This window comes from Procambarus clarkii, chromosome 37 (genome assembly GCF_040958095.1).
Source record: "Procambarus clarkii isolate CNS0578487 chromosome 37, FALCON_Pclarkii_2.0, whole genome shotgun sequence".
Classification (NCBI taxonomy): domain Eukaryota; kingdom Metazoa; phylum Arthropoda; class Malacostraca; order Decapoda; family Cambaridae; genus Procambarus; species Procambarus clarkii.
The window spans coordinates 32894764-32906529 of NC_091186.1; the positions used below are offsets into that span (position 1 = coordinate 32894764).

Genomic DNA, 11766 nt, shown 5'->3' on the forward strand with positions numbered 1-11766 from the left:
AATTTTGCCCCAAGGGGCGAGTTTATTGGGCAGCGTCACTCATCCGGTGAGTTGACACACCGCCATAGTGACAGTATTGGGCAGCGCCACTCATCCGGTGAGTTGACACACCGCCATAGTGACAGTATTGGGCAGCGCCACTCATCCTGTGAGTGGACACATCGCCATATTGACAGTATTGGGCAGCGTCACTCATCTTGTGAGTGGACACACCGCCATAATGACAGTATTGGGCAGCGCCACTCATCTTGTGAGTGGACACCGCCATAGTGACAGTATTGGGCAGCGCCACTCATCCTGCGAGTGGACACACCGCCATAGTGATAGTATTGGGCAGCATCACTCATCCTGTGAGTGGACACACCGCCATAGTGACAGTATTGGGCAGCGCCACTCATCTTGTGAGTGGACACCGCCATAGTGACAGTATTGGGCAGCGCCACTCATCCTGCGAGTGGACACACCGCCATAGTGATAGTATTGGGCAGCATCACTCATCCTGTGAGTGGACACACCGCCATAGTGACAGTATTGGGCAGCGTTACTCATCCTGTGAGTGGACACACCGCCATAGTGACAGTATTGGGCAGCGCCACTCATCCTGTGAGTGGACACACCGCCATAGTGACAGTATTGGGCAGCACCACTCATCCTGTGAGTAGACACACCGCCATAGTGACAGTATTGGACAGCACCACTCATCCTGTGAGTGGACACACCGCCATATTGACAGTATTGGGCAGCGCCACTCATCCTGTGAGTGGACACACCGCCATAGTGACAGTATTGAGCAGCGTCACTCATCCTGTGAGTGGACACACCGCCATAGTGACAGTATTGGGCAGCGCCACTCATCCTGTGAGTGGACACACCGCCATAGTGACAGTATTGGGCAGCGTCACTCATCCTGTGAGTGGACACACCGCCATAGTGACAGTATTGGGCAGCGTCACTCATCCTGTGAGTGGACACACCGCCATAGTGACAGTATTGGGCAGCGCCACTCATCTTGTGAGTGGACACACCGCCATAGTGACAGTATTGGGCAGCGCCACTCATCCTGTGAGTGGACACACCGCCATATTGACAGTATTGGGCAGCGCCACTCATCCTGTGAGTGGACACACCGCCATAGTGACAGTATTGAGCAGCGTCACTCATCCTGTGAGTGGACACACCGCCATAGTGACAGTATTGGGCAGCGCCACTCATCCTGTGAGTGGACACACCGCCATAGTGACAGTATTGGGCAGCATCACTCATCCTGTGAGTGGACACACCACCATAGTGACAGTATTGGATAGCGTCACTCATCCTGTGAGTGAGGAACCTGTGAGGAACCTGGAAGTCAGAAAGCTGCTAAAGGCTGCATCCTGGGGATGTGTGTGTGTGTTAGATAAAAGTATATGTTGTTTAGATATGATGGAGGAAAAGAGGCCGAGAGTCGGTACATTAGACAACAGACGCTTAGAAAGGCGGGGTCCAAGAGCTGACAGCTAAATTTTGGAAATAATAAATTAAAATATTGAATACACACACTTACATGTTTCACATGAATTTGGCTGAGGGCTGATGGCCCCGTCGACGGGGCAGGAAGTCGGCGGTTGATCAAAGGCCTCCCACATCCTCCACATACCTGAGGATTTTTCCGGCTTAATTTTAAAGGGAAGTAATGTCTTGGCATTTACGGCTTCAGCGGGTGGGTGGGTCCGTGGGTTATTACACTATGAGCGAAAACAATCGCCTATTCTGTATTTTATATTGCCGCTTGTAGAGCTAGAAGCTGTTGCCTCTTGTGTGCGTTGCACAAGGGGATTAATATCTGGATTAATATTTTTCAATATTTCCAGTATTTTTAAAGGTATCGCTCAAATACCGAAGATACTGTTATTGGACACCGCTTAATTGACAATGTCTCAACAACGCAGGCTGAAGATGTGCGTGGCTCCTGCTATTGCAATGATGCTCATTTGTTTTTCAATGATGCGCCTTAGTTGCCCCCTCTCTAACTTACCGTTCTAAATACCCCTTCTCCATCTCGCAAACATTCCCTCTCATACATCTCCCCCCCCACTTTCCTCCTGTCCCCCTGCCCACATTTTCTGTCCTTTGTCCCCGATGCCTTTCCCCCTGTCCCTCTCTCTGTCCCCCCTTTCCATCTCTCTGTCCTCCTGTTCCTCTCTTTGTCCTCCTGTCACTATCTGTACCCCTGTCACTCTCTGTCCCCCTGTCCTTATCTCTGTCCCCTGTACCTCTCTGTCCCCCTGCCCACTCTTTCTGTCCGCTGTCCTTCATCTGTCCCCCTCCCTTTCCTCCAGTCCCCCTATCCATCTCTGTCCCATTGTCCCTGTCTCTATCTCTGCCTCTGTCCCTCTTTCTGTCCTCCTGTCCCCCCTCTCTGACCCAGTCCCTGTCCCCCTCTCTGACCCGGTCCCTGTCCCTCTGTCCCTGTCCTTCTCTGTCTGTCCCTGTCCCCCTGCCCACTCTATCTGTCCCCTGTCTCTCCTCTGTCCCCTCTCTCTTGGTCTCGTGCCCCCCTATCTTCCCTCTGTCCCCCGGTCCCCCTCTCTGACCCTGTCCCTCTGTCTCTGTCTCTCTGTTCCTGCCCCTCTGTCTCTGTCCCTGTCCCCCTCTCCGTCCCTGTCTCCCTCTGTCCCTGTCTCACTCTCTGTCCTACTGCCTCCCCCCTCTGGCCCTGTCCGTCTGTCCCTGTCCCTCTGCTCCTGTCCCTCTGTCTCTGCTTCTCCTCGTCTCTGACATTCTCTGTGTCAGCCTATCTCTCTGTCTCTTTGCTCGCTCTATCTCTGTCATTCTCTCACTGACTTTGCATATCCTTATCTTTTGGTCTCTGTGTCTAACATTCTCTCCCTGACTCTGTCTATATCTATTTCTCTGTCTCGGTCTTCATCTCTTACTCTCTCTCTCTCCTTCTCTCCCCTTACATACATACATACATATATACATACATACATACATACATACATACATATATACATACATACATACATACATACATACATACATACATACATACATACATACATACATACTTACATACATACATACATACATACATACATACATACATACATACATACATACATACATACATACATACATACATACATACATACATACATACATACATGCATACATACTTACATACATACATACATACATACATACATACATACATACATACATACATACATACATACATACATACATACATACATACATACATACATACATACATACATACTTACATACATTTATTTAACACGTGGTACACGCACAAGAGGACACAGGTGGAAGCTGAGTACCCAAATGAGCCACAGAGAGATTATAGAAAGAACTTCTATAATCTTATAGATCTTATATAATCTATATAATCTTCTATAATCTTATATAATCGGAGAAATAACAGTCTCCGTGGTGTAGTGGTAAGACACTCGCCTGGCGTTCCGCGAGCGCTATGTCATGGGTTCGTATCCTGGCCGGGGAGGATTTACTGGGCGCAATTCCTTAACTGTAGCCTCTGTTTAACGCAACAGTAAAATGTGTACTTGGATGAAAAAACGATTCTTCGCGGCAGGGGATCGTATTCCAGGGACCATAGGATTAAGGACTTGCCCGAAACGCTATGCGTACTAGTGGCTGTACAAGAATGTAACAACTCTTGTATATATCTCAAAAAAAAAAAAAAAAAAAAAAACTTTTCAGTGTCAGAGTAGTTAATAAATGGAATGCATTAGGCAGTAATGTGGTGGAGGCTGACTCCATACACAGTTTCAAATGTAGATTTGACAGAACCCAGTAGGCTCAGGAAACTGTACATCAGTTGATTGACGGTTGAGAGGTGGGACCAAAGAGCCAAAGCTCAACCCCCGCAACCACAACTAGGTTAGTACATACATACATACATAAGATATAAAACAGTGGAGGATTCCCAGGTAGAACAATCAACCACAATGTCCATTACCCCTTTAGTCTGTTGTCCTTAACTACACAACTATACAAGAGTCATTAACACGTGTAATGGCTGATCCCCCATCCCGATAGCATGAAGACCAATTGCCTGACCCGCAGTCCGTCTTGCTCCTCAAATAATTTTCGGGTTAACATGAAAACATCTCTCGAGTTTATCTCACTAATGTTGTTTTCCCATCTTTCATTTTACCAGCTTAGTTCCTTTATTATGCCCCAATTACTCATCCATTGAGCGGTAGTTAAACTGAACCCAAATTTAATATAGTTCCTTTTGCTAAGCAAGCTACAGTCTTGGTAAGTCAGATATATTGTTTGTTAACACATTTCTCAACAATGAACAGTCAGTTTTATCAAGCTAACATATCCTAACACAACGAGCGAGAGTATTAAACTGTCTAATTATTTTATTAGACCAGTATATATTATTAGATTATACTGGTATAATTATATATATATATATATATATATATATATATATATATATATATATATATATATATATATATATATATATATATATATATATATATATATATATATATATATATATATATAAGCCTATACTTGCATAAACCACAAGTGAAGATAAACAATCTTTGGACAACACCCACCAGTGGGACTCGAACCCAGAAAGCACAACTACCTTCCAGTAGCTGGCATAACTAGTATGCTTTAACCCACTACGCCATCAGACCTTACAAAAGAAGTAGATAGTTCGAGATATATATCTCAAACATCTCTACCTCCCGAAGGCTCCCTGACCCCTCACTCATCTGGTGCCTTCGGGAGGTAGAGATGTTTGAGATATATATCTCGAACTATCTACTTCTTTTGTAAGGTCTGATGGCGTAGTGGGTTAAAGCATACTAGTTATGCCAGCTACTGGAAGGTAGTTGTGCTTTCTGGGTTCGAGTCCCACTGGTGGGTGTTGTCCAAAGATTATATATATATATATATATATATATATATATATATATATATATATATATATATATATATATATATATATATATATATATATATATATATATATATATACATAATTTAACATTGCATTTATATGGTTGCATTTAACCATATATATATATATATATATATATATATATATATATATATATATATATATATACAAGCCTGAATGGTCCCCAGGACTATATACAACTGAAAACTCACACCCCAGAAGTGACTCGAACCCATACTGCCAGGAGCAACGCAACTGGTATGTACAGGGACGCCTTAATCTGCTTGACCATCACGACCGGACAAAAGGAAGTGATAGCCGAAGCTATTTGAACCACTTCCCCGCCGGCACTTGGATGGTAATCTTGGGCATAGCATTTTATCAAATCACCTCATTCTTTGGGGCACACGTGAGGAACACAAATGCAAACAAGCCTGAATGGTCCCCAGGACTATATACAACTGAAAACTCACACCCCAGAAGTGACTCGAGTTTTCAGTTGTATATAGTCCTGGGGACCATTCAGGCTTGTTTGCATTTGTGTTCCTCACGTGTGCCCCAAAGAATGAGGTGATTTGATAAAATGCTATGCCCAAGATTACCATCCGAGTGCCGGCGGGGAAGTGGTTCAAATAGCTTCGGCTATCACTTCCTTTTGTCCGGTCGTGATGGTCAAGCGGATTAAGGCGTCCCTGTACATACCAGTTGCGTTGCTCCTGGCAGTATGGGTGCGAGTCACTTCTGGGGTGTGAGTTTTCAGTTGTATATAGTCCTGGGGACCATTCAGGCTTGTTTGCATTTGTGTTCCTCACGTGTGCCCCAAAGAATGAGGTGATTTGATAAAATGCTATGCCCAAGATTACCATCCGAGTGCCAGCGGGGAAGTGGTTCAAATAGCTTCGGCTATCACTTCCTTTTGTCCGGTCGTGATGGTCAAGCGGATTAAGGCGTCCCTGTACATACCAGTTGCGTTGCTCCTGACAGTATGGGTTTGAGTCACTTCTGGGGTGTGAGTTTTCAGTTATATATATATATATATATATATATATATATATATATATATATATATATATATATATATATATATATATATATATATATATATATATATATATATATATATATATATATATATATATATATATATTAGTATAGTTTGGTAGCAGTCTTTCCTGTAGACATATATTATTAAATATAACCGAAAAAGTAAGATTAATAATTCTAACACGAATTTTCTCGATCTTTCTTATGTTTCTTTTCACTGTTGATGGTAATTAAAAAATCAATTCTCCAAAATTCATTTATATATTTTAGTCTGACACGACACTTTGAGCACGTTTCGTAAAACTTGTTACATTTTCAAAGACTTTAGTTTACACACACACACACAACTATAACTGAATAGAGCCTATTGATTGATTGATGAAGATTAAGCCACCCAAGAGGTGGCACGGGCATGAATAGCCCGTAAGTGGTACAATTTTTTTTTCTCAGTATTCTGAAGTAGCATTTAACCATCAAGCTGTTATCGCGGGGAAGGATACTGCTTCACAGTCTTTATGAGGGTGTCCAGCTGCTGAACACCTTTGTTGACCAGGAGAGTGGCTGTGTTGATGGCTTCAGGGTGGCCACTGCATGATTCAGGAACTCTTAAAGCTCTTCTAAGGTCACTGGTTGCTTCACATTCCAGAAGATAGTGAAGTAATGGCTTTTCTGTGACAGTCTGGCAGAAGATGCACTCTGTCGGGGTTCACCAATCTCCCAGTTGCATCTATAACCTAGACGTAGTCCATATAACCTAACTTCTATTTCCCTGTGGATTCCTTTTGGGATATTTAACCTTTCTAATTTGGTTGCCTGAAGATACCATGTTGCAGATGGCGAACCTTCAGCTATTCTCTGGTGTAGGTAGGCTTTGTTGAGATGTGAGAGTTTTTTGGTGATGATGTTTTTTATGTTCTCTAGGCTGGGTTGAATTGTTTTATGTATCACTGGATGACGAGTTGCCAATTTAGCAATTTCATCAGCTTTTTCATTTAATGGGATTCCAATATGGGATGGGATCCAGTTTAAAGTTATGTTGAGTCCTTTGCCTTTAGCGACTGCTCCAAGATACAAAATGGTGGTAATTATTTCCACGTTATCTTTCCACTGTTTTTGTCCTAGTATTTGAAGTGCAGCGTTTGAGTCTGTGTGTATGATTGCATTTTGAGTGTTTTGTGCAATCACATATGCGAATGCCTGTTGTATGGCAAACAGCTCAGTTTGGGTTGATGATACTAGTCCTCCCAGTCTCCAATATGCCTGTACGCTGGCCGTGCAAAGAGCAGCGCCAGCACACTCATATTCTGTGTCCACCGATCCGTCTGTGAAGATGTGGGTGGCTCCTGCTACTGCTATGCTATACATTTGCTCTTCTATTATGCGCCTTAGGATTGTCGGATCATAGGAAGCCTTTTTCATTGGGAGACTTTCTGTTACAATTTTGAAAGTAGGCTCTTCCCTTGCACGGTGCGGAAGGAGTGTAATTTGGGTGTGGATGATCACCCTCCCTATCAAGAATCATGCTTTATAAATGTAGTCTGTTTACGACTTTTCCTGCTCTTGCAGCCCAAGAGTTTCCATTGTTTTGGCCTAGTCCAACCACCAAGGCCTGCCGTACTGGGATTGGATCAGAAGAAATAATTATCTTACTGATAATTGTAGCTGTCCTTTGTGATATTCTTTCTTGTAGAGAGGGCAAACCCGTCTCCAGTCTAAGAGTTTCAAGCCCGGTCCACATGGGGGCTCCCAGTGCGGCTCTCATAGCATTGTTTTGGCCAACTTCAAGCTTTTTCCACTGTTGGTGTGATAGATTTGTGAGTGCAGGTGCGGCATAATCGATCACTGATCTGACTGCCTGTATATAGTATGTGCGAAGGACTTGCAGATTGGCTCCTCCAGAAAGGGAGGTTAGCGACCTGAGGATTGCCGTCTGGGCAAAACTAAAAATTTTTGTTTCCGCAGAACGGTTGTGTGTTAGCCTAGGGCCCAGCTCATCTAGCAAAGGATTGCACTGACTGGACACCCAACTGGATCCCTTCACGATTGAGGTTAGTGTGGCCTTGTGTTAGGGGCCGTGCAAATTTTTGTTTTTTTTAATTTTTATTTTTTTTTAATTTTTTTCTTTGGCTAGGAGCTAAATTAATTAGTGATGGAGGCTAAAATGCAGGAACTGGCAAAGAATCCTTCAGTGGTAGAGATTAAGAAGCTCACCAAAGCAAATTTAGTATTGTTAGGCAAGGAATTTGGTCTCGAGTTAAACGACACCGATAAAAAGTGGACATTGGTGAATGAAATTTTACGGCATTGTATAGACCAAGAACTAGTGCCAAGTGATACAATTTTATGCGAGCCCAGTTCAGGGGAAAGTGTAGCTAGTAGAAATATAGAGTTAGAATTAACACTAGCCAAGTTAAGACTGGCAGAGCAAGAGGCCAGAGTAGCAGAACAAAATGCTAAAGTGGAAGAGCAAAGGCTCAAAAATGAGGCAGCAAGAATGGTACCACTACCTACTGGGGACTCAAACCCCAGGCATTCTGATAAAAAACATAACTTACCTGAATTTTCAGAGTCAGACCCTGAAAGATTTTTCAACCATTTTCAGAGACTAGCCATGTCCATGAACTGGCCAAGGGAAGAGTGGGTGAAAATCTTGCAGGGGCAGCTTAGGGGTAAAGCACAAGATATTTTTATAAACATGCCTGACGACGAGTGTTTTGAATATGATAAAGTCAGGGAGCGAATTTTAAGGGCATATGAAATTACTCCGGAAGCTCACCGCCAAGCTTATCGCAACCTTAGGCCTACTCACAACCAACCGCTCACTGAATTTGCTAATGATCAAACTAGATTGTTTGATAAATGGATTCGCTCGGCTAAATCCGAAACATACGAGGCACTCAGGAATTTAGTCTTAGTGGTACAATTTATAGATAATATGCCAGACAATGTAGCACATTACATTAGAAGTAGGATAGAGGTAGATTCTAAAATAGGGGATTTGGCCAAGCTGGCAGAAAACTACCAGTTGGCGGGCAACCAGTTGGCAGTTGGTGTCTTTATTTATGATCCGCACTGTACATAGCCAAGGGATTATCTTTATTTTGTTTTTGTTTAAAGTAAATTATAGTTCATTATTTATAAGATTTGTTTTGCGTGTTTTTCCCTCTCACTTTACCACAGGAGACAACCGCCAAGCAGTCAACATTTTTTTTTCTTTTTTTTTCTAATGTGATTGGCATTTCCACCAGCCATAGAGAAGACTGCCTTAACACCTACATTTCTCGTCACATTAATGGGGGCCCGCCCGGGAGAGTGTCTTCACAATAAGGTTTGTCTTGGAAGAACTACTCAGGTATTGATACTAGACCAATCCTTTCAATTTGTGGTAAATGTACTTGGCTTTGTTGCACGTTGCTTTTTCAATAATTTTTATGGTGCTGTGTATTTTGTGCTTTCCGAGTGTAACATTTTATGAGTGTTGGATGACTGTGGATTACGTGGTGTCTGCTGGCCACAGTCACTCTCTTTATTGGTTATTCATCCCTCGGTGTTATTACTCGTGTGTTCCACCTTATTCTCGTCCCTAGAATATTTCTCATTTACAGCAGATCACCCCTTTGGTACCCTGGTACTTTGGTTTGTCTTCGGGACACGTACCCTATCTTCTGTAATCCGACCGAAGGAGGATAAAGAGGGCCATAGTTCCTCTAGCACGGACTACGCTGTTGAGTTGGGACCCCAACAGCAGTTCTCGTCACCAGTTGACACTCGCACCCCTACGCGTCGGTCAGAGATTATGATACTTACACAGGTAGGGAATTGGCAATCTTTTCCAGAGCACAAAGAACGCTAATTCTGTAAGTGTCATCTAGTTAAGTAGGAAACCCCTTGCTTCTGTCCTATAGAGACCCGGTAAGGTATCCCTACGTTTTTGGACTACCTCTCACTTTTGAAACTATCAAAGTTTCATTTATTTTATTTGGATTTTCTTGCCCTTATTCTCGTATATAGAGTACCGGGTACAATATTTCCCTGCATTTTGATTATTTAATCACTTAACATCTAATATTAACGTTAATTGTTTTCACATTAACGATTGAATTCCCACAGGATAGTCACCAGTTGCCACGTCATCCTGTTACTGACACTTATAATACCACAGGTATATTCTCTGTACATCTGTTTGCTATCTCAAAATGTTTCGTCTCTCAGCATTTCGTAGTGATTCAGCAAATATAATAGGGGAACTTGATTAGTGCCAAGATGACAGAATTAAAAACTCTAGCACATGAGTACCAACTAAATGTTACCCATGGAGCCAACAAAAGTGACTTGCATAACCTTATCCTTGACCACCTCTTAGATAATAGAAGTATATAGACTCTGATTCTCACGAAAAGTATTCCATTACAGACCGGCATACTATAGCAGCTATGAAGTTAAAGCTAGAACTAGCGAAGGAACAACGACAACTTGCCACCCTAGAGCTTGAACGTCTGAAAGAACAAGCTGCCTTTGAGAAGGAAGCTCTACAAAGGAAGGAACACGAGGCTGCCCTAAAGGAACGCGAGGCTGCCCTAAAGGAACTCGAGGCTGCCCTAAAGGAACGCGAGGCTGCCCTTGAGCGTGAACGCCAGAAAGAACAAGTGGCCCTACTACGTGAGCAGGTTCAACTCCAACGTGAGCGTGAGGGGAACCAGCTTGAAGTAAGAGAACGTGATCTGAAGATACAACGTGAACACAATAAGAAGCAAACCGATACTGCTCTAGAATACCGTAGAAAAGAACTCGACTTGGAAACTACACACCACACTCGGCGCCAACAAGCTGAAGCTAAACTTCCAGAAAGCTTTAGCATCTCCCAGGCATGAAGTTAATGCCACCATTCGTTGAGACAGTGATAGATGTGTTTTTTACTACTTTTGAGACCCTAGCTAAAAAGCTTAGCTGGCCTGAAGATCAGTGGTCTATACTTCTCAGAGTGCATCTCACAGGTAGAGCTGCGGTTACTCTCAGTACGTTAGCATCTGAGAATGACTACCAGACCCTAAAGCAAGCCGTTCTAGAAACACTGAGATAAGGACTGTTCCTTAACAAATTGCCTGGATGTGTCACAACGGAAAGGTTGATGATATTCTTGAGAGATATAAGAATTTTGCACCAAGATTGTAATATTTTGTTGAATTATCAGCATGTCTCTTGCACATTGTCTATACAGTATACCTAGGTCATAAAAGTATTTGTGTGTACGTCTGATAACATACTCCTTGTGAAGGAGGAAATGTATATGTTTACCTCTCAGAATGTTTGGCAATATGTTTATTTGTGACGTGTGTCTATGTATATATTAACACGTTGTACTGAATGGGGTGAGAATAGCTTGAGCTACCTCATCCCTTTGTGTGTATTTTACCTCAATAAACTTATTTCAATTTCAATTTCAAACCTTCTCTCCACCGAAAGCTACAAACCAAGATTCCGTGATTATCTAAAGGCAAGTGTCACCACTTATTTAGAATTTGCCAATACTAAGAAAAGAAATTTCATGAAATGGCTGGAAGCAGCCCATGTTTCTACATTTTCAGCCCTCGTCAACCTCATTCTAGTCGAGGAATTCTTTGGACGTGTTCCTGCTACCATCCGTCTTCACTTAGCAGACAAAGAGGAAACCGACCTCATCAGATGTGCGAAGTCGGCTGACACCTACAGTCTTATACACAGATTAACAGCTGACACATCTTCCAGTAAGAAGTCTTGGTCTAAGTATGACA

At 42.7% G+C, this 11766-nt stretch overlaps 1 protein-coding gene across 1 annotated transcript; it reads left to right on the forward strand.

The window, feature by feature from the left end:
* The first annotated feature begins 8930 nt into the window (after window positions 1–8930).
* Window positions 8931–10866, forward strand: LOC138371898 (trichohyalin-like). The gene is made up of 2 exons (XM_069336946.1): window positions 8931–9069; window positions 10409–10866. Exons 1-2 carry the CDS (start codon window positions 8931–8933, stop codon window positions 10864–10866), a joined length of 597 nt encoding a protein of 198 aa, XP_069193047.1.
* Window positions 10867–11766: the final 900 nt, after the last annotated feature.

Excerpts from the sequence above, each read along its gene's own strand:
- LOC138371898 (XM_069336946.1), top strand. The coding sequence starts at position 8,931 with ATGCCAGACAATGTAGCACATTACATTAGAAGTAGGATAGAGGTAGAT. Across the intron at positions 9,070-10,408 it reads CTTTATTTATGATCCGCACT|ACCGGCATACTATAGCAGCT; the intron begins GTACATAGCCAA and ends ATTCCATTACAG.